General features: G+C 38.0%; 2 protein-coding genes across 2 annotated transcripts in view; both read right to left on the bottom strand.

Annotated features, from left to right (window-relative positions):
* Nucleotides 1–24,060, bottom strand: part of LOC125234386 (inhibitor of Bruton tyrosine kinase) — a 28,456-nt gene extending 4,396 nt beyond the window's left edge. The window contains exons 1-14 of the mRNA XM_048140593.1: nucleotides 23,832–24,060; nucleotides 22,999–23,374; nucleotides 21,917–22,094; nucleotides 20,829–21,046; nucleotides 14,993–15,055; nucleotides 14,676–14,798; nucleotides 12,885–13,112; nucleotides 12,284–12,420; nucleotides 6,663–6,797; nucleotides 5,201–5,498; nucleotides 3,975–4,097; nucleotides 892–1,174; nucleotides 393–588; nucleotides 34–235 (exon numbers count right to left, since the gene is read on the bottom strand). Of these exons, the coding sequence (XP_047996550.1) occupies nucleotides 34–235; nucleotides 393–588; nucleotides 892–1,174; nucleotides 3,975–4,097; nucleotides 5,201–5,498; nucleotides 6,663–6,797; nucleotides 12,284–12,420; nucleotides 12,885–13,112; nucleotides 14,676–14,798; nucleotides 14,993–15,055; nucleotides 20,829–21,046; nucleotides 21,917–22,094; nucleotides 22,999–23,157 (2,343 nt within the window). The 5' untranslated portion in view covers nucleotides 23,158–23,374; nucleotides 23,832–24,060. The remainder of the gene's footprint in view (nucleotides 1–33; nucleotides 236–392; nucleotides 589–891; nucleotides 1,175–3,974; nucleotides 4,098–5,200; nucleotides 5,499–6,662; nucleotides 6,798–12,283; nucleotides 12,421–12,884; nucleotides 13,113–14,675; nucleotides 14,799–14,992; nucleotides 15,056–20,828; nucleotides 21,047–21,916; nucleotides 22,095–22,998; nucleotides 23,375–23,831) is intronic.
* On the bottom strand, nucleotides 15,725–17,137 carry LOC125234384 (tetraspanin-1-like). Its single transcript, XM_048140591.1, has one exon. It carries the CDS (start codon nucleotides 16,953–16,955, stop codon nucleotides 15,978–15,980), a length of 978 nt encoding a protein of 325 aa, XP_047996548.1. The 5' UTR covers nucleotides 16,956–17,137; the 3' UTR covers nucleotides 15,725–15,977.
* Nucleotides 24,061–24,091: the final 31 nt, after the last annotated feature.

Genomic DNA, 24,091 nt, shown 5'->3' with positions numbered 1-24,091 from the left:
TTCTGTAAAGGAAGACATGTAATTGATGCCTACCTCTGACCAGGAGTGCATAAACATGCCGTGGAAGTACTCAAGCCTCGCAGCTAACACACATTTGTGTGCTGGTATGAGGGCGCCATCTTTGGTCACCACACTGGTATCAACTAGTTCCTGCAGGCTGTTCCGGTCCCAGCATACTGGCGGGTTCTTGGTAAACGTAGCGCTCTCTCGTAGGCAGATTTTGCCGTCTCTGTAACTGCAAACACAATAAAAGCTATCAAGGATTAAGCTAGAATTTTTCAAGAGTATTTTATATGAGTATTTTTCAAGAGTATTTTTCAAGAGTATTTTATGATTCATTGACAGCCAATCAAAATATGATAATTCATAAGAGTTGTTTTAGTGAAACTTACAAGAATTTATCCAGCAGTTTGTGCAGCCCCATAACATGCAGCCGTTTGGCGGCGGCCTGTACCAGGCGCACAGGATCGCAGTAGAAGTTGCGCGGTGGCGTGTCCGCGCTACGCTCGTTCCGTTTGTTGCGGTTCTTCTTGTTCCTGTTGTCTTGGTGTTTGTACACTTCGAACGCGGAGATTTCTGACGCGTTATCTGGAAAAACAAAACAATTTGAAACAGTTTTTAATCACATCACGAATAACTAGATTTTTTTTTATGAAGTGAGTCAGACATACAGACAGATCGCCTGACGGTAAGCGATCGCTGCACCCATGGACATTAGAAACACCAAAAGGTTTGTACATGTTGCAGGCCGTTAAAATGGGAGCACGCTCTTTTCTTGAAGGTTATATTCTGTCTACTTCACTATTTGCAATATCTTGCAGATCTACTTCAGTTTATAACGTCAATCCAACGTCAACGTATACTAAAACTCGAAATTACATTTCAACTCACCCATAAAATTCTGCTCATCAACCTCAATATCCACATCCTTCTCCTTCCTCAAGCTATTCAAATCTTCCTTCCTTATCTTCAAGCCACACGGGCCCAACTCGGCCACATCACACGTCCCAGTATACATGTACCGGAGAATCCTCTCGAATATCTCTGGGTGCATTTCTATGTTGATTATAGGCTTGTCCTCTGGGGATTTTATGGTGTCCTGGTATAATTTGTAGAGGTGCTCGCTGCTTGAGGCGATTATGAATATGTGGGCGGGGTAGAGTTTTGGGCCGACCTGTTGAATTACGGTGAATAAGCATACGAAGCTAATAGTCATACTTGTTATGGAGAATTTTTGGCCAAAAGCTGCACTTTTGGATGGAAGCAAGCCGCTTTGCATGGTGATAGTAGACATTATAGTAAACGATTTTTTCCGAGGATATCGAAATTTCATCCCTTAGGAAGCCGAGCGTAGCGAGGTGTTTTATGAAAATGAAAAAAATTCTATCTTTTTATTTTATCGTCCGATTTTGACAAAACGTATCTCAAATGAAAGGTATTGATTTGTGTAATTTAAAAAAAAATTTAAAAGAAAAGTAAGCAACAAATAAAAAAAGTAAATTTACGTCTCGCACTGAATAACTTCAAAGAATGACAGACAAAATGTACAATGTCGATATACGAGTTTTTTTTAATCAAAGACAGATAAATTTTTAGTTGAAAACTGAAGACCGCATCGAAATCAGATTAGCATTTTTTAAGATACAAGTTGCCAAAGTTGGGAAAGATCGCTTTATATGGCCACTTTGAAATTCCTTTGCCAGAAAGTCAGAAATAATATGTTTTTCTGACACAGAAAAATACATAGTAACAGTACACATCAAAATAAAATTAAAAATTCCGAGGATATTATAATTTCATCCCTTAGAACGACGAGCGTAGCGAGGTCGGTTACGAAAACCGAAAAAAAATCTCATTTTTTTGTACGTCGTCCGATTTTAACAAAACATATTTCATTTGAAAGGTATTGCTTTATGTAACTTAAAAAAAAATATTGAAAAAGATTGGAAAAAAAATGTAAGATTTTTTAAAAAAAAACCTTAATTTTCGTATCACACTGAATAACCGCAAAAAACGGTAAACACGGTGTATAATTTCGATATATGATTTTTTTAAATTAAAGACAAATAAATGCATGATTATAAACTAAAAACCGAATCGTAATCGAATCAGTAGTTTTTAAGATGCAAGTTGTCAAAGTTGGCTTAGTTTGTTTATATGGTCGCTTATAAATTCCTTAGCCAGAAAGTCAGAAACATTATATTTTTCTTACAGTTAAAAGTATGCATAGGTAATAGACATTTTTTTACAAAGATATAAAAATTTAATTCCTTAGAAAGACGATCCAATAAAAAAAAACTGCCTTTTTTTTGTTTTTCGTAACAGACATCGCTACGCTCGGCTTTCCAAGGGATGAATTTTTTATATCCTCGTAAAAAATTGTTTATTATGATGTCTATCACCTATGCATACTTTTAACTGTAAGAAAAATATAATGTTTCTGACTTTCTGGCTAAGGAATTTATAAGCGACCATATAAACAAACTAAGCCAACTTTGACAAATTGCATCTTAAAAACTACTGATTCGATTTCGATTCGGTTTTTAGTTTATAATCATGCATTTATTTGTCTTTAATTTTAAAAATTAAATATCGAAATTATACACCGTGTCTACCGTTTTTTGCGGTTATTCAGTGTGATACGAAAATTAAGGTTTTTTTTTTTAAAATCTTACATTTTTTTCCCAATTTTTTTTATATTTTTTTTTAAGTTACATAAAGTAATACCTTTCAAATGAAACATGTTTTGTCAAAATCGGACGACGTACAAAAAAATGAGATTTTTTTTTCGGTTTTCGTAACCGACCTCGCTACGCTCGTCGTTCTAAGGGATGAAATTATAATATCCTTGGAATTTTTAATTTTATTTTGATGTGTACTGTTACTATGTATTTTTCTGTGTCAGAAAAACATATTATTTCTGACTTTCTGGCAAAGGAATTTCAAAGTGGCCATATAAAGCGATCTTTCCCAACTTTGGCAACTTGTATCTTAAAAAATGCTAATCTGATTTCGATGCGGTCTTTGCGGTCTTCAGTTTTCAACTAAAAATGTATCTGTCTTCGATTAAAAAAAACTCGTATATCGACATTGTACATTTTGTCTGTCATTCTTTGAAGTTATTCAGTGCGAGACGGAAATTTACTTTATTTATTTTTTTCTTACTTTTCTTTTAAATATTTTTCTTTTTATTTTTTTTAAATTACACAAATTAATACCTTTCATTTGAGATACGTTTTGTCAAAATCGGACGATACAATAAAAAGATAGAATTTTTTTCATTTTCATAAAACACCTCGCTACGCTCGGCTTCCTAAGGGATGAAATTTCGATATCCTCGGAAAAAATCGTTTACTATGATGTCTACTATCACCATGCAAAGCGGCTTGCTTCCATCCAAAAGTGCAGCTTTTTTTTCATAACTAGTATGACTATAATGGCAGATGTGACATTCAAATCTCATTATCCTCATTGCGTTATCCCGGCTTTTGCTACGGCTCATGGGATCTGCTTTGACAACTCATCCCCAGATTTGGCGTAGGCACTAGTTTTTACGAAAGCGACTGCCATGTGACCTTACAACCCGAAGGTTAACTAGGCCTTATTGGAATTAGTCCGGTTTTCTCACGATGTTTTTCTTCACCGAAAAGCGACTGGCAAATATCAAATGACATTTCGTACATAAGTTCCGACAAACTCATTGGTACGAGCCGGGGTTCGAACCCACGACCTCCGGATCGAAAGTCGCACGCTCTTACCGCTGGGCCACCAGCGCTTCAAGTGACGTGATCTATGGACAGCTTTTGTTTAAATTTAATCAACAGAATGACATCTTTGATAGAAAAAGCCTTATTGTGAATACTGTAAGAGGAATTAGAAAAAAAAAACTATAAGACCTACCCTGACTCGCAAAAAAAAACAGAAAATTCAATGAAGCTACCAAGATCTGTGAAACAATATGTCCGAGATATTACCTTGAAAATAACGTCATGCAAGATGTCATCTTCAGCTGCCGTCTCCATGAGAGTTTCCATGTGTTTGGGCAAGCTGCTAGGCGACAGCTCAGGTAGCGATGTCAGTCCACACGTTGGTTTTATCTTAAAACAAGAAAATATCGTGTTCTAATTACTCGTTTAAAGCTCCTCTTTCACGTACTTTTATTTTAATCTACTCATCATCCTCCTTGCGTTATCCCGACATTTGCCACGCCTCATGGAGCCTGGGGTCCGCGTTGACAACTAATCCCAAGATTTGGCGTAGGCACTAGTTTTTCGAAAGCGACTGCCATCTGACCTTCCAACCCGAAGGGTAAACCAGACCTTATTGGAATTAGTCCGGTTTCCTCACGATGTTTTCCTTCACCGAAAAGCGACTGGCAAATATCAAATGACATTTCGCACATAAATTCCGAAATCCGAAAAACTCATTGGTGCGAGCCGGGGTTCGAACCCGCGACCTCCGGAACGAAAGTCGCACGTACTTACCGCTGGGCTACCAGTACCAGTTTATTTGAATCTACTATTTTATTTTACCTCACAACCTTGTTCGATCCCCTCGTTAAGAATCTTATACCTTTAAGGCCCACTTGCACCAACCACTTAACTCAGGGTTAGTGGGCTGTCATCTGTCAAATTTCATGTAAAATGGTGGCCTGGTGGGTCATTTTCGTTTGTGCAAGTGGCCCTAAACGAGCAATCCATACTAAGATTATAAATGGGAAAGTGTGTGTGTCTGTTTGTCCGTCCTTCACGGCAAAAAGGAGCGACGAATTGTCGTGATTTTTTAAGTGGAGATAGTTGAAAGGATGGAGAGTGACATAGGCTACTTTTTGTCTCTTTCTAACGCGAACGAAGCCGCGGGAAAAAGCTAGATTATATATATACTCGGAAACAGCTCTAACAATTTCGCTGAAATTTGTTATTATATGTGGGGGTTTTCGGGGGTGAAAAATCGATCTAGATCAGTCTTAGGTCCCGGAAAACGAGAATTTTCGGGTTTTCATGCGTTTTTCTTTCGCGTTAGTAAATGTAAGTTATGGTCGCTAGTTTCGTCGCCCGTGCATCAACTGCACGCTCAGTCGTAAGAGGGTCGGTCGGTCTGGATTTCGAATCCCGGCCACATTTTTTTTTTTATTTATAAGTTATTTTTTATCTAAAGACGCGATGTAATAATATAGATATTGAAGCATATTAATAGTCACCTGTAGACAAGCAAAATTCAATCCTTCATTATCAACCACGATGGCCACCGCTCTGTGCACATTCGGTATCCGCACGATCCGTGCCGACGTGCAATCGTCCTTCTCAAGAAACTTGACCAACGCACTCTTATTGCTATCTCGCTCCCGCTCTCTCCTGATTGGCTGCGGCGCGGTGGGCGTGGCTTTGCGCGAGAGGTGGCCAATGAACGCCTCGCCGTATTTGGTGGTGAAGTAGAACGCGTCGTGGGTTAGAGTTACGTTGGTTATTATTGTTTGGTGGTTTAGGCCGAAGACGCATCTAGAAATATAAAACAAAAGTAGAATAGGGAACTTGACTGTAGTTAAAATAAAATATTTTATACCATGCACGAAATAAAGCATCAGATAATTATAAGAAAAACATGGACCGAAGTTATTTTTAAATACAATTTCTATTTGATAAGTCCGGTAGAAATATATACCTAAAGTAACCGAGTTGACCGTGACGTCACTCAATTCGATTTTATATAAATTCCATATTAGCAAGTCGTTCAAATTAGTTTTGACAATGTTTAAAAAGAAGCTGATTTGACTAGGAGGCAAGTAGCCTAATTCCGGTAAATTGTACAATATTGAATAGTCTTAAAATCAACTTCAATAACTTGTTTCAATTGCACACTGTGGAACAAAGCCATTTTTGTGGTTCTGGTATCATCTATTTAATAAATTAATGGTAAAATTCGGAAAGAATAGTTGTTAACAGATTTTCAAGACCCGTAATAATTGAAGTCAGTAAAATGTTGCCGTTCTAAAACATAATAATCTCATGTCCACTTGGTACTCAGACGAAGGATACTATAGACTAGACGCAAGCGTACACCCGTAAGGGACAGATATAGAATAATGGAGCGAATTTAAGAATCACTTTAAAAATGGCTGACAGTTTACCATAAACAACCTACGTAATTTGGGCGGATAATAAACTTGACAAGTCACGTCCTTATTGTTTGCCACAAACTCGTTTGTGGCAACGGCGGAAAAGTGAAACTATGACAAAGACGAAAAATAACATTTTGCTCTCTGTCACTCTTATTATAATTTGTATGTGACCATCTCGTTCGGTAGTGGTATTATTATTTGGCTGTCTAGTCTATAGTATCCTTTGTTTGTTTAAGACTTGGTATAAGTATTTCGTCGTTTCACTGTGTTATGAAACACAGTTAAAATCCTTACAATCTATCTTTTAAACTGATCATAATCGATGTGTTTACCATCAAAAATGATATAGGGAGGATAACGGTCCGGCTACGACATTGGTCTAAGCGCGACAGCGGTGAGCGGCGTCCACACATTGGAACGAGACACAGCGATGGGACTTTTCATTCGCACGTATGGCCGCCGCTCACCGCTTTCGCGCCTAGAACAATGTCGTCGCCGGGCCGTAAGGGAGGGTAGGTGAGTATGATAGGGACGAATATATTACCTTGTGAGTTGATTGGTGGTGTCTTGCCAAAGCATCAGTTGTCCCACGTTGGTGAGTAAGAGCACTGTTACTCGCGAGTAAGCCCCTGTCTCGCTTACTTTCGCTTCCACGCACACTTGCCGTAAGTTTATTTGCCTGAAAATTTTAATTTTATCAAATATTCTAACAATATAATATGTATTTAAAAAATAACCCAAGTAACAATTCCTGGTCCTATAGTGGTCGAGAGCACCAAATTAAATCACATTGAATGGTCCTATAAATAGTCTATATTGGTACTGTAGAGCCGATTTGGCGCAATTATGCAGCCATTTAGTGATATAATAGGGCTATAGCAGTATCATCCGTGACAATTTCTGGTCCTATAGTGGTCGAGAGCACCAAATTAAATGACATTAAATGGTCCTATAAATAGTCTATATTGGTACTGTAGAGCCGATTTGGCGCAATTATGCAGCCATTTAGTGATATAATAGGGCTATAGCAGTATCATCCGTGACGTTTAAGGTCTATAATGGTGATGTGATGATGACTATTGTGCTAATTTGTTGACATAGTGGACACAGTAACGCTATTATAGTATCAATTTATGCTATAGTAGCATTTGAGATTCCGTTATACAGGTTTTTTGTTCTGTAATAGCAGTTGCCGTCCCTTTTAATGCGAATGAATGAAATTTCTAAAATAATTTAATGTGTAATATTTAACAAAAACTGTTCTAAACGAGGAACTTTATGAAAAGTGGCGTGTAAACTTGTGAAGTTTAGTGTCAATCAAAATAATTTGGATTTCGTATAATTCCATCATTACTGCAAAAAGGTATGCGATGGAAATTTTACCGTTAAAAGAATATTAGTTTAATGGAGTATTTTAAGTGCGCCCTCGATTTATACCTGTTTTAAATAAAATAAATAAATATAATTTAATACAATAAAATTATTGGCACCATAGTTTCTACTATGGATCCAAGAAGTAAAACATACGCTTTTATAGTTCGACTATGTCACTTATCATACGCATTCACTGCCATAAGCCCGCCATTGTGGATTCAATTAGGGTTGCATGAGACTTTAACTATGATCCAGTTTAACTTATAAGTTCTTTATATAGAAAACAATACTTGTTTTCAATGTTTTACTATAGAAAGATCTTCTAAACAGTTTTTTTTTTATAAAACATATAGTAAACTCAGCTATAACGCTATTGTGTTTTAAAAGAGATACCGAAACCATTATTCCACAGTTCTGTGATATAAAAGAGTCATTGTGACGTATACGGCGATGAGATATAAAAGGCATTAGAAAACCACTATTAACACGTTAAACGCCATGGTGGACACCATGTGTCCGGCACTTCGTGTATCAGTTAGGCCATATGAAATTTTATATTTTTACCATTTTTTACATGATGATTTTTTGTCAAATTCTCAAAATAAACTTTACATTATTAACGCAACACATGAAATAAACTATTAATTTACAAAATTACTCGTAAATATCAGTGCCGGTCACCGGTGGCCGTCATGGCCTGCGGGGAAACAAATCTGTGATTCCTTCGCGTAGGGCCGTGGGGGGCCACAGTGCCGCCCACAGCGGCACATCTGTTTGTATTGTATGTATTGCAACACTACGCCTTTCCCCAATTAAACTTTATAAATGCATTTTATTTGCTTCTTTTGTTTCTTTTCTAACACCTGTGTATTTGTGTAAATACATTTTTTTATTGCCACGCGGTGTACCTTTGATTATGCCGACGCTTTTCTGCTATTTTTGCAACGACATATGTTTGGAATTACATTTTTGGGAAGTACATCAGCGTTTATCTTTTATTACTGCTCTTATTTTTTACACTCGTAAACGTTTTTCAATTGAATATTTTGTATTTATATTCCCTACAAAACTGTGTAAGTCAGTTAGTCTTGGACTTTCTTGTAGAAAAGATGACACCTCAATCATCTGACCATATCATTTTGTGACTGTGTTTAGTACATATGATTTAGATATAATAGTGTTATGGTGATAATATGAATAATAAAATGGCAACAACAATACAGCCTCCTGCTAGTCCTGCTCCAAGAGCTAGAAGAGTAGCTCATAGATTGGCTAAAAAAGAAGGTCCGGCTAGGGCAAGCAGATTTATAGAGTATGTGTATTATATTAAATTGAACTTTTAAATTGTTCGTTTCATAAGTTTTGTGTTTTATTTAATTTCTTAGTAAAAAATAAGTCGGGTTATTAATGCTTACTAACAATATAATATTGTTTTTATTACAATAACCAATGGATACATTCCAATTGGAATGCACTGGCTCTATCTCGTCTATCAATAGGTACAAACGAGAACCAAAGCGTGCAAACTATTCCATGAGGTCACGCCGTATATGTCAAATAGAGTTTTCCCGTATAATAGTGTCCGTGAGTTCAAAACAGCCGATCAAAGATAAACCTACATCGCGGTCACCGGTGACCCCCATGGCTTAAACAGAGAGTGTTAGTGCCGGTCACCGGTGACCAACGCGGCTCAAACGAAAGTAATCAAAATTTACATTGGCGTTTAACGTGTTAACGCTTTTCAAAGCTACATAAACGTATCCTGAAAACTTCATTATACAGCAAAATAGCTCTATAATGGTATTCATATCACTACTACAGTGTTAAATACTATAGCAGTGTTTTCCAAAGCCATTATATCCCAAAATAGTGGTATAGTTAGGTTTTAATTTCTGTTAAAATACGACTACTAAAAATACTATAAGCGGCTTGTTGGGAACCTTAATAGCGCAAATTGATAGCATAACAGTGATTCCTAACACTATTATACAATAATATTGTTCTTTAGTAGGTTATTTGATCCTGTTATAGACCAGGCCTATAGCGGCTCTATAAAATGGTGATATAAACGTTTACATCTCTTTCTAATAACACCTTTTAGCTGTATAACACAACAACTATAGCGGCTTGTCGGGAACCTTAATAGCGCAAATTGATTGCATAACAGTGATTTCTAACACCATTATATTATAATATTGTTCTATAGTAGTCATATTTGATCCTGTTATACACCAGGCATATAGCGGCTCTATAAAATGGTGATATAAACGTTTACATCACTTCCTAATAACACCTTTTAGCTGTATAACACAACAACTATAGCGGCTTGTCGGGAACCTTAATAGCGCAAATTGATTGCATAACAGTGATTCCTAACACCATTATATAATAATATTGTTCTATAGTAGTCATATTTGATCCTGTTATACACCAGGCCTATAGCGGCTCTATAAAATGGTGATATAAACGTTTACATCACTTCCTAATAACACCTTTTAGCTGTATAACACAACAACTATAGCGGCTTGTCGGGAACCTTAATAGCGCAAATTGATTGCATAACAGTGATTTCTAACACCATTATATAATAATATTGTTCTATAGTAGTCATATTTGATCCTGTTATACACCAGGCCTATAGCGGCTCTATAAAATGGTGATATAAACGTTAACATCACTTCCTAATAACACCTTTTAGCTGTATAACGCAACAACTATAGCGGCTTGTCGGGAATCTTAATAGCGCAAATTGATTGCATAACAGTGATTTCTAACACCATTATATAATAATATTGTTATATAGTAGTCATATTTGATCCTGTTATAGACCAGGCCTATAGCGGCTCTATAAAATGGTGATATAAACGTTTACATCACTTCCTAATAACACCTTTTAGCTGTATAACGCAACAACTATAGTGGCTTGTCGGGAACCTTAATAGCGCAAATTGATTGCATAACAGTGATTTATAACACCATTATATAATAATATTGTTCTATAGTAGTCATATTTGATCCTGTTATACACCAGGCCTATAGAGGCTCTATAAAATGGTGATATAAACGTTTACATCACTTCCTAATAACACCTTTTAGCTGTATAACGCAACAACTATAGCGGCTTGTCGGGAACCTTAATAGCGCAAATTGATTTCATAGCAGTGATTCCTAACACTATTATACAATAATATAGATCTATAGTAGTCATATTTGATCCTGTTATAGACCAGGCCTATAGCGGCTCTATAAAATGGTGATATAAACGTTTACATCACTTCCTAATAACACCTTTTAGCGGTATAAGCTTATATAGCTAAAAGGTGTTACTGGAGGCTTTTATACGACAGGCGGTCACGCCGAAAACCTTTATACGACATCTATAGTAGCTTTTGGCGTCGAAAACCAAAATTATAGCACTAAAATGTTACTTGGGAACTTTTTGTTGATAGCCATTATCGTGTTTAGGTTATTGGGGCCAGCGTGATACGGCCTTATACGGAACGCAACGACGCGATACGCTACAGTAGTGTTCTAGGCCCGCCGAACTCTTCGTTTACGCGTCTCTTACACTCTTAGGTCAATGGTGGGCAAAGTTTATTCATTGGGGGCCAAAATATTAAGGAATTTTAGAGACGGGCCAGATTTACACTGAAACAAAAACATATATATATGTAACTCCGTATAGACAGATACAGTCTAAGAAAAAAACTTAGCTCAGAACCATAATATAGAAAAAGGTACGGTGGCCTAGATGGCGCTAATATTATTATTTGACATTTTAACACATCAATCTAAGGATATGGGCCAAATTGTCAAAACTGAGGTTTAAAAGTTTTAAGCTTGTGTCAAGAGACGGCAGTCTGTGATTGCGGGCATTTTTAGAATTTGGGACCCCCCAATAGCCGAAAGTTGTTAACAAAAATTAACTCACAGACGTCGATCGACGAGTTTTGTGACTATAATTAAGAATGAAATTTCAACAAAAATATTGTTTTGTAATAATTACATAAACTTTAAGCGAAAATCTACATTCAGAATATGAAAAAAGTAAATTTTTAGACATATATGCTTAATTGTCGTGACAAAACTGACAGCGAGTTAATTTTTGTTAACAGCTTTTGCTAATTGGGACCCCTGAAAATGCCCTTACATATTTTACTTTGACAGTAACTCTCTATAACACTTGATCCTCTTTGTATTGAATTAAATGTAGTTTTACTACAGTGCTGGCCATATCACACACTATTCTGAAGGACCGGTGGCAGGACGGATACGATCCTTTCGCGGGCCGAACATGGACCCCGGGGCGTACTTTGCCCACCACTGCTTTAGGCCCCATTTAGACGGTACGAGAACTCGCATACGAGTTTTATTGCATTGCGGTATTTGATGGCAGTGCTGACTTGTATGTAACCTCAACAGCCCGCAATGTAACTAAAATCGCATGCGAGGTCGCAAGCCGTCTAAATCAGGCCTTACGGCTCAGCCACGACATTGGTCTAACGGCCCAGCCACGACATGGGTCTAAGCGCGACAGCGGTGAGCGGCAGCCATACGTGCTAATGAAAGTCCCATCGTTGTGTATCGCTCCAATGTATGGCCGCCGCTCACCGCTGTCGCGCGTAGACCAATGTCGTGGCTGAGCCGTAAGCGCGACAGCGGTGAGCGGCAGTCATACATGCGAATGAAAAGTCCCATCGCTGTGTCTCGTTCCAATGTAGTGGCTGCCGCTCACCGCTGTCGCGCTTAGACCAATGTCGTGGCTGAGCCGTTAGGTGCTGAGTGACTTACTTGATGGCAATCTTCTTGCAGATGTGTTTATGTAGCAAATACACGTCCCCTCGACTCGTGGTGATCACGGTAGCTGCGTCACCCGCGCCGACTAATAGTATGCCCGCCTCTTCTTTGTTGTTCATTGATATTCCCACCTAAAATTTAAACAAAATATTGTAATGCGATCCTTCCATCCGTTGGTTCATTGGGTCGACGACATCCAGAAAATCGCGGGTCACAACTAGCTCAGGGCTGGGAGAAGTGGCGTACTAGAAGAGGGGCCTTATGCTCAGCAGTGGGCGATAAGGGCTGATGTGATGTTATTATACTAGTTTGGACAGGGTACTTACTCGTTTAGGTGCAGAAACAATCTTCTCGTCTTGCGAATGCCCCAGCTGGCCACAGTTCACGCCCCACGTATAAACAGCGTTCTTATTCCACACTACAGCATGTGATCGTCCAGAGCATAGCCCTATAGGCTGCGACAGCTTGAGAAGAGGCTTGGTTGACGGCAGCCTTAGGGAGTATGTTCATATTTTCCTAACATTCATTGGCTTCAGAATATTTACTAATAAAAATAAACATCACTAGCTATATCTACTCGATTAAGGGCACTTACTCGTTTAGGTGCAGAAACAATCTTCTCGTCTTGCGAATGCCCCAGCTGGCCACAGTTCACGCCCCACGTATAAACAGCGTTCTTATTCCACACTACAGCATGTGATCGTCCAGAGCACAGCCCTATAGGCTGCGACAGCTTGAGAAGGGGCTTCGTCGATGGCAGCTTGAAGGACGAGCTGTTCGTTACTGGGGACGTATCTGTGCTGTTTAGCGTGTATTGGAGTACCTGGAATGTAAAATATTGCGTGTTAGATTGGTAACTTTTTTTTTTCGATTGACTACCAACACTTAGGAAACATTAGACTTAGGGTAGCAAAAAAACGGTCTTTTGTCTGGCTTGAAAAAAAAACATGGAAAAAAACCGTGATAAAAAAAACAGTTTTTGTCTGGAGTATGTTTTTTTTTTCTAAAGGACGAAATCATTAAATCAAAATTTGCAAAACAGTTATTACTTGTATACGGTTTTTTAGACTTTATGTTAACTATTAAACGAATTTAATTTAATAACTTTAATTTCTAGTTTTATAAAACTAACATTTACACAATATGTAGTTAGTAGTTGTCGCTATTTACTGTTGGCAACACCACCGCCTCTCTACGCTCCACGCCGCATCGGGGATTCCCCAATAAACATTTGCAAACCTACTGAATGTTTATCGAATTAAAATGTACGTTATTGTTATACAAAACGTTACAGATCACGAAAAACCGTTAGAGCGTGCGCAGACAGAGAGCGGTCTGCGTTCTGTCAGAGTTCCGCGTTCTGGTGACCGTTGATCGCTCAAGAGTTCCAACGCACACAGGCGGCGTTCAAATACTCGCGTTCTAGTTTCGTTTGTGTTTTTGTACATGCAACATGTCACTGAAAAGTTCGTTTTCCTATGAAAAATTATTGCTCAAAAATTCCACCTATTAAATTCTCCTTACAGATGAACAGCGATTCGATATTTCTATTCGCATGTCGATGAATAGTTTCATGAATTGAGAAAAAATAAAGGCTGGCTGTAATTTTAGGGCATTGTAATTATTTATTAAGGATAAAATAAACATACAGCATTTCGTCGTGTACTATCCGTAGATTCGACCTCAGAAATCCTTCCGTTTCCTAACCAATTCATTATTTTTTCTGTGTTTGCAACCTCAGACATCCCCGCGTTCGGCGTTCTCTGTCTCGGCGGGAAAAGAACGCTAGAACGCGGCGTTCCGCTTTGACCGCCGCGGGCAGACTGCCCTCTGTGTGCGTTGTTGATACAGACTCGGTACATTCTAAAGAACGCAGAACTCCAGACCGCTCTCTGTCTGCGCACGCTCTTATTGTCGTATTATTTGTTCATCTAAAAAAAAAAACATATTTAGAAAAAAACCATGTTGCTTGGTTTTTTTTCATAATTCTGAAAATAATAAATTTGTTTTTTTTTATTTGCAACCCTAATTAGACTTTCATATAAGACTTATCCAATTTTATGCCGTCTTTGTATAATAGTTTGTGAAAAATAAAAATTACAGTTGTAAAGATTTATAAAAGTGCATAGACATTAAAACTATATGAGAGAAATATCTTCACTGTAAACACTCTGCGAGAGAAACAGTAGAATCTAGCAACAAGGAGACTTGTTCCAATATAGGTTCTTTTAAGTGCAAGGCGAAGTAGAGTTGCTAGCCGAGAGCTCCGCACATTTTTCTCCTCCCCAAAAATACCTAGACCTCGAAACTGTGTGAAGAAAGTGTAATATATTCTTACTCGAAACAGTGAATCCAATAGAAGAAAGTTCTTGTAATATATTCTTACCGTTCCACTCTGAGTAAGAAAAACAGTAGAATCCAATAGCAAGTCTACTTGTTCTATAGGTTCTTGTAGCCGCAGCGGCACAGGGCGCAGTATAGTTCCCCTCCCCGCGCCCGCGCGCCCCACCTGCCCGCATCTCATAATAAAACCTAAACTTTAGACACTCTTTCTTACCGTCCCACTCTGCGTGAGAAACACAGTAGAATCCAGCAGCAAGGCTACTTGTTCTATAGGTTCTTGTAGCCGCAGCGGCACAGGGCGCAGTATAGTCCCCCTCCCCGCGCCCGCGCGCCCCACCTGCCCACGCCCGCGCGCCCCACCTGCCCACAGGCCCACACCTCACCCCCGCACACCCATAGGCTATGGAACTTGCCCAGGCACACCTGCAAACATAATTACACTTAGTGCGTTTTCACATTATCCGATCCGATATCGGATGACGGAAGGATTTCAAAGGCAAAAAAAGATGGCGGCTTAAATATATGGGATATCGGTCCTACATCCGATATCGGATTGGATGTGAGAACGCACTTGAGGTACGAGTATGTTATTACGAGTCACGTTGCTTAACAAGCTTAAAAAACAAATAAAATGAATATTTCATAAAATCATTTGATTTCCTCCCTAGTTCGATAGATGGCAGCCATTATATCTCTCGCTATATCGTAATATTGCAAACTTTCTTCAGAGTTGGTCAAAGGCGCGTGGCCTTTAGAGATAACTTACGAAAGAATTTCCGTCGGGTACCACGGCGGTCAGGTGGTGTAGAGGCGAGCACATCAGCCCCACTAACTGGAGACCAGAGTTCGATTCCCGGCTTCGCCACCAGTAGGCTTGATCGCTCTTTCTTTGGTGTATGGTTATTTATTTCAGTTTATAATTAATAATGAGTGAAATTCCATCCATGGCCACACACATACACAATCAGTCACATCATGAATAAGTAGGTAGGTATTATGTATGCAATTGTTTTTTTTTTTTATGGAATAGAAGGTAAACGAGCAGACATGTCGCCTGATGGTAAGCGATCACTGCCGCCCATGGACACCCGAAACACCAGAAGTATTGGAGGTGCGTTGCCGGCCTTTAAGATGGGTGTGCGTTTCTTGAAGGTTTGAAGGTCGTATCGGTCCGGAAGTCCTGCGGTAGGCGACAATTCAATCCACAGTTTAGCTGTGCGGGGCGGGAAGTTTCTGGAGAAACGCACAGTTGAGTTGGGGTTGTTAATTGTCTTCAGAATCGTGTTTTGAGGAAAAGAAAAAGCAATGTAATAACACCATCCATTTATTAAACAAATTTACAAAACTACACTGGCTCCGGATAATATTTGTACTTCTGGTAAGGGTTGCCCGCCGACACTACCCGCACGACCTTCGTGGTCGGTTCGGACACGTCGTTCACAAACATCATGTTCTGCAGCGAGCTCTCCGACTGCTCGGGCTCCGCGAACCGCAGCCGCCGCCGCGCCCCGTACATGTACCCGTCGGTATCCGTTATTAAAGGCTCCCCTCGCAACACGCAGTACGCAAACGACATCAGTGAAGCGTACGCACAGAAACACATTATACAAGACAGTATTATAAGCACTTTGCTGTCCACCAGCGATTGTCTTAATGCTTGAAAACATCCCATCGAATTAAACGTACCGAATTCAAGCGTTACCTGACAATCTTTAGATGAAGGTATTAGATGTGTACGATTCTGTAAATTGCAACACTGCACTGGGAACAATTTGTCAGGGTTCATTCTGACCCAATATGAATCCTTGAAGTCAGCGAAACTCACGACTCCACAGCATTCGTAGTTCACCATTATATAGTTCCATAGCGATGTAAACAGATCGTTTTCTTTACCGTATTGCGTGCGCAGTGTGCTTTGTAGAAACTTGCGTGTCTTCTCGTTATCCGAATATATATTGTAGATGCAGGATATGTAGATGAACCAGAAAGCTACAGAGCATATAACGGAAACTAGGAAGATATATGATTTGATGGCGCATTTCGTCTTGCAGCCAGCGCCGAGGATGCCGCAACAAGTTGTTAACATGGCGACGATAGCCGCAGCGCTGATGACTGTCGTCAACGGCGTCAGCCATAGCTTTAGGTTCACGAAGTCAGCTATGGTGCCGACTAGTTCGCTTCTAGTGACAGTGTAGTTCAAGTCCCTGAATAGTTCCGTGTTGATGGCGCACCACAAGCAAATACCGAAGCCGATAAGTCCCATGAAGAAGAATAAGAAGTTGGTGAACCCTAGGCAGGTTCTAGGACACATTACGGAATGCATTTTGATGAAAAGTTTTGGTTTGATTGACTAGTTGCGACGTTTGACATGACATGTTGACCGGTTGTCGAGCCGTGAGTTCGCCGGCCAGTGTTGTCACGCGTTTTAATTTGTTTATGGTTACACGGTAAGGAGGTTCGTTATTAAAGTTAACAAAACGAAACACAGAAACAAATAGGTAGCATAGAATTCATTATGGCATAGTTGGTTATAGACCCAGAGCCCAGGCCCGCCAGACCTTCCTCAAATTCTCAAGGATGAAACTTTGGGACAATGTAGAGTTCATATCGGCGGTTAATGTGTGCATATTTTCTAGTTCGGCCCATCGGCCAATTTTTTGCTATCAAGTGATGAAGGTGAAAAATAAAGTGCTTACTTTCCTTAAATTCTCAAGGCTGATTTTTATATATGTGTTAGAGCACGTTGTTAGAAATTGGTTATCATCAATGCCAGACCGTTTCCGCCGGCCATAACTTTTACCAGACGCGACAAAGTTGGCAAAAAACGACTCTAACTTACCTCATTTTCTCAGGCCTGATTTTGATATATGATACGCAGGGACCTATAACTAGACCGTTTGTAAGCAGCCAGACCAATCGGATGGACCCAACCATCCGCCAGACCGACTTAAAGTTTCGATATGAGCATTAGTAGAATTGAAATATTCCGGGTCTATAAAAGCTAAAAACTTGAATTTTCTACATTAAGCTACGTGTATATTGTATACTTGCCGTAATAAGCGACTTTCAAAAATTTTACTTCTAAGGAAATAAAAAAATGAAAGTTTATATGTGGTGCAAGATTAATTTTAAGCTATGAATTTTATTTACACTGCGTAAGTACATGTGTATTTTATTATAAATATAACTTTTACCAGACGCGACAAAGTTGGCAAAAAACGACTCTAACTTACCTCATTTTCTCAAGCCTGATTTTGGTATATGATACGCAAGGACCTGTAACCAGACCGTTTGTAAGCAGCCAGACCAATCGGATGGACCCAACTATCCGCCAGACCGACTTAAAGTTTCGATATGAGCATTAGTAGAATTGAAATATTCTGGGTCTATAAAAGCTAAAATCTTGAATTTTCTACATTAAGCTACGTGTATATTGTATACTTGACGTAATAAGCGACTTTAAAAAATTTTACTTCTAAGGAAATCAAAAAATTAAAGTTTATATGTGGTGCAAGATTAATTTTAAGCTATGAATTTTATTTACACTGCGTAAGTACATGTGTATTTTATTATAAATATAACTTTTACCAGACGCGACAAAGTTGGCAAAAAACGACTCTAACTTACCTCATTTTCTCAAGCCTGATTTTGATATATGATACGCAGGGACCTGTAACTAGACCATTTGTAAGCAGCCAGACCAATCGGATGAACCCAACCATCCGCCAGACCGACTTAAAGTTTCGATATGAGCATTAGTAGAATTGAAATATTCCGGGTCTATAAAAGCTAAAAACTTGAATTTTGTACATTAAGCTACGTGTATATTGTATACTTGACGTAATAAGCGACTTTCAAAAATTTTACTTCTAAGGAAATAAAAAATGAAAGTTTATATGTGGTGCAAGATTAATTTTAAGCTATGAATTTTATTTATACTGCGTAAGTACATGTGTATTTTATTATAAATTTAAAGAAGAAAAGTAAATTAAACTTTTTTTTCGGTCGTCGAACAAGGTGGTTTAAAATTAGTTTTAAGATCGATCCTTTTTAATTTGTGGGCGAGGGACCTCACACTATGTATAAAGGCACTATGTGTATGTTGCATATAATGTCAAATCCCTCGCATACTACAAAAGTTATTTAAGCATTTATATAAGTTCAGTTAAAATGAGGTGGAAAGTATAAGTGTATATGTTGTGTACACACGTAAAGTATTCTAAACTTTTTATAACGGCATACATGTATTTGAAGAATGCCAAAAATGTATTCGTGTCTGAAAATTCAGCATCTCCGACATGGGTTATAACGGGGTTGATGATGTTCGTATTGAGTACAAATGTTTAAACTTCCTAAACTTGTAATTCTAAAGTTCGTCACTTAGGTATGTTACCATGTTTTGTAGGAGAAAGGAAATTCGTTTAGTTATATACCGTTGTAACATTGTTTACTTCTTTGAATTGAATATTTAATTTATAATGCACTGTACCAATTTGTTTTTTCCTTGTTTACGTTATTTATAATATAAAATTCAATTCGTTATTCAAGTTTTTAGCTTTTATAGACCCGGAATATTTCAATACTACTAATGCTCATATCGAAACTTTAAGTCGGTCTGGCGGATGGTTGGGTTCATCCGATTGGTCTGGCTGCTTACAAATGGTCTAGTTACAGGTCCCTGCGTATCATATATCAAAATCAGGCTTGAGAAAATGAGGTAAGTTAGAGTCGTTTTTTGCCAACTTTGTCGCGTCTGGTAAAAGTTATATTTATAATAAAATACACATGTACTTACGCAGTGTAAATAAAATTCATAGCTTAAAATTAATCTTGCACCACATATAAACTTTCATTTTTTTATTTCCTTAGAAGTAAAATTTTTGAAAGTCGCTTATTACGTCAAGTATACAATATACACGTAGCTTAATGTAGAAAATTCAAGTTTTTAGCTTTTATAGACCCAGAATATTTCAATTCTACTAATGCTCATATCGAAACTTTAAGTCGGTCTGGCGGATGGTTGGGTCCATCCGATTGGTCTGGCTGCTTACAAACGGTCTGGTTACAGGTCCCTGCGTATCATATACCAAAATCAGGCTTGAGAAAATGAGGTAAGTTAGAGTCGTTTTTTGCCAACTTTGTCGCGTCTGGTAAAAGTTATATTTATAATAAAATACACATGTACTTACGCAGTGTAAATAAAATTCATAGCTTAAAATTAATCTTGCACCACATATAAACTTTCATTTTTTTATTTCCTTAGAAGTAAAATTTTTGAAAGTCGCTTATTACGTCAAGTATACAATATACACGTAGCTTAATGTAGAAAATTCAAGTTTTTAGCTTTTATAGACCCGGAATATTTCAATTCTACTAATGCTCATATCGAAACTTTAAGTCGGTCTGGCGGATGGTTGGGTCCATCCGATTGGTCTGGATGCTTACAAACGGTCTAGTTATAGGTCCCTGCGTATCATATATCAAAATCAGGCCTGAGAAAATGAGGTAAGTTAGAGTCGTTTTTTGCCAACTTTGTCGCGTCTGGTAAAAGTTATGGCCGGCGGAAACGGTCTGGCATTGATGATAACCAATTTCTAACAACGTGCTCTAACACATATATAAAAATCAGCCTTGAGAATTTAAGGAAAGTAAGCACTTTTTTTTTTCACCTTCATCACTTGATAGCAAAAAATTGGCCGATGGGCCGAACTAGAAAATATGCACACATTAAACGCCGATGTGAACTCTACATTGTCCTAAAGTTTCATCCTTGAGAATTTGAGGAAGGTCTGGCGGGCCTGGGCTCTTGATCTATTAGAAACTGCGGCCGTCTAACCAAAACAACGCTGAATGAAGCAAACAACAGTGAGAAATTTGTAGCAAATATTTAAACGTCGTTTAGACAACTTTGTTTAGTATTTTCATAATTTTTAAATACACTACGTAATGGTTATTAGTTTTAACATTAGAACGGCTAAAGTACCTAACTGAGGATCTCTGGAACAGTACGAGGATGTAGAGTTCCGTGCCGTGCCTAGAGTGTAATAGCTGGATCTAAAAATGCATAGGTGTAGATCGTGTCGTGTCATATATCAAGTCTAACTTTTAAAAGCATTACAATATGAACAATGGTATTCGTTCTCGTGAATGATATGACATGATCATGTACTCGTACACACTACAATCTAATACTAACCTGCCGAACGCTGGCGTTAGAGCGACTAAAGCAGCTCAGTAACTCGGGGATCGCTCGCGGTTGCTGCGTCCCCGTCCCAAGCGTGTAGTTACAATTGCTCCCCCAGACATATACGTCGCTCGGCTGCGTGCCTTCGTGTTTGTACATGTACTGGCGGTCTAGCATGGCGTGCTCTAGGGCTCTGTAGTCGTCCTTGTCGACTATGTCTGTGTTGACACCTAGAGAAAGGTATAAGGAGTTTTGAACCTCTTAAATGAATGTTAAGTATGTCAATAGAGAAGAATCGTAGAAAGAATTGGTTCCCGTATGTTTCAAGAGTCTTCTCTGTCTGTATAGACTCTCTAATCTACAAAACTGGAAATTATTTTAATACAATACATTCTAATGGTAAAAAAATAGGTACTCGAAAAAAGTATTATTAATTGATATTGATATTACTTTATTAATTCAATGTAGTTTTAGAACAACATTGTTCATTGCACAAATAAATTGCTCTGATATTTAGAATAAGATGATAATTGTACATTGTTGACCATTTAAAAGTGCTTATTGTAAGCCTATTTGAATAAAGAATAACTTTGATAATGACTTTGAGTAATAAGGTAATAACATGAATAGGTATACATACATTATATACATTCAGAAAATCACGCCTGTATCCCATAAAGGGGTAGGCAGAGCACATGAACTACTGAGTTTCTGTGCCACTCTTGGCAAAAAGGGGTTGAAAGAAATCCAAATTGCGACATTGCAGTGACAGGTTGCCAGCCTCTCGCCCACGCCACAATTTAACCCATATCCCACAGTCGACTTCTACGACACCCACGGGAAGAAGGGGGTGGTGAAATTCTTAACCCGTCACCACACGGGAATACGCAAGGAGGTATAGCATTTTAAAAATCAATTTTATACATGGATTTTCTCCTAAGAGTATTTACCCCTGCTATTTCACAAAGGTGAGAAAGAATCATGGAAATGCTAAAATCAAGTCTTAGATACCATAGGGGTGTCACTACTGAATAAACTAAGAACTCACTGTATCTCTTAGTAACTCTTAGCATCATAGAACATTAGGTACAATTCCTTACCAATCTTCATTAAAGCAACAGCAGTATGTATTTGTCCGTAGAAGATACTACGATGCAGTGGTGTGTACCCTGACTCTCGGTCCTTAGCATTGATGAATGCTTCCGAGGAGTGGCGGACCAGCCACTCCATGAGTTGCACGCGGCCACGGGAACATGTCATGTGAAGGGCTGTGCGACCCTGTAAAATGAATAAATATTCATCAGAACAGCCACAAAGGACGACACAAAGCAATGTCTGATGTCTTAGCATGAATGCAGATTTTTGATATTTTCATAACATATGGGTGATTCTCTGTAAGGATGTTCAACAAACAGTCCCCTGGCAATGATTTTTTAAAATATTTATTTATAAAATCAGAAATAGTTTGTATAATTTAATTAAGGCAAATGGGTTTTATTAAATTATACTAACTATTTAGGATTTCATTAATAAATATTTCAAAAAATCATTGCCAGGGGACTGTTTGTTGAACATCCTTACAGAGAATCACCCATACACATACATACATACATACAATCACGCCTGTATCCCATAAAGGGGTAGGCAGAACACATGAAACTACTAAAGCTTCAGTGCCACTCTTGGCACTTATTTGCCAAGAGTGGCACTGAAGCTTTAGGGTTGAAAGAAAAACGAAACTGTGACATTGCAGTGACAGGTTGCCAGCCTCTCGCCTACGCCACAATTTAACCCATATTCCATAGTCGCCTTCTACGACACCCACGGAAAGATTTTATAACATGCAATACAAATATACAGTTAAATTAGCAGAAATAGACAAAGTTTCAGTGTATTCAAAGCATATTTGTACATAAATACACAAAAATGTTCTAATAATCACATGAAACTGTCATTAAGTTTTAGACCTTGTATGAAAACAAAGGTCTTTCATTTCAAAATTGTTGTGTAATGGGTTACTATTATCTTTCAGGTCAATAATTTGTTATCTAATTACATTATGTACTTCAACCCATACCTATCTCATAGTTGAATAGAGAAGCTGTGTTTATAAAATGCATTATGCCTATTGCCTATTTAAGTATACACTTATATATTTTGAAAATTAGCTTAGATCACATACCTCAAAATCAAAAGCTTGAATAAAGTTTGCGCAAGTTGCTTTAATGAAGCTGGCCAGTGCTTGATCACTGACAGATCTCTTTGTAATGGCCCCCGTAAGTGCTTGCCCATGAAGCCGGGACCTGCACCGGCGGGTGCAGTCTACATCTAACTTACTCATTATTACTCGGTGTCTAAGGGCAGTATTAATACCAAATATTATCGTAATAAAATATTTTAACTATACTTGATGTCAATATTTGTGCAAGGATGAAAATTATATTACAGCTATATGTATGATTTCTACAATATGTACAGGAGCTGGAGCCTAGGACTCGGTAGCCCCTCCACGGGGCTACGGTTTGTGTTTAGCAGGACATAATTGTATTGGTGGCCGTCTGAAAAAGAAAAAATATTTCATCAAGCAAAGAAATTCTAAAAAACAGTAATCATACAAAGAAGCGTAAACTGAATCTCAATCATAGCAAGATATTTTAAAACTGATCATATGTGTAATCACTTTTTTTTAATTCTTATAAGATGCATTAAAAGAAAACCTAAGTTAAGCATTTTTTATTTGTGCTTCATAGGCTTTGAATAACCTAGAGAAATATGTTAAAATTAAGTGCATAGAGCAAACAATAAAGCTATCGAAGTTTTTAAGGTCTCTTGTAACAGTAAAATGCATCAATCAAAGTCGCACGAATAACATTTGAAAATCTACAAGGTCGTTTCCCACCGGCAAAGTTATTCGAGTTTACGTTTACTTCTAAATATATTTAAAGGGTAAATAGATGGGTGGTAGTTCGCATACATAGCTAATACGTTCGTGATAAAAATTGTCCATAAACATACCTTTACATTAAAGCAGCTGTGTTAACTCGATTGCACGAGAAGAAATTCTTATACATGATTATTTTACGTTTGAGAAACTTTAAAATAACTACACATTAGCTGCAAATCAGCAAAGGTCACATAAATAGAAGAGCCAGATTACCTAAAGAAAGGTATAATTGACTTTGTTGCAATTTAATGCATACAAAAATAAAAATTGGCCAAGCAAATTTGATACACCGTCAATCAAATCGTGCATAAAACAAATCAACTGTCAATTT

Source organism: Leguminivora glycinivorella, chromosome 16 (genome assembly GCF_023078275.1).
Source record: "Leguminivora glycinivorella isolate SPB_JAAS2020 chromosome 16, LegGlyc_1.1, whole genome shotgun sequence".
NCBI lineage: Eukaryota > Metazoa > Arthropoda > Insecta > Lepidoptera > Tortricidae > Leguminivora > Leguminivora glycinivorella.
The sequence above is the reverse complement of the archived record's forward strand: the minus strand, read 5'-3'. Positions and strand labels throughout refer to the sequence as shown.

What these genes read in the sequence shown, in the direction of transcription:
- LOC125234384 (XM_048140591.1), bottom strand. Translation starts at nt 16,955, where the DNA reads ATGCATTCCGTAATGTGTCCTAGAACCTGCCTAGGGTTCACCAACTTC.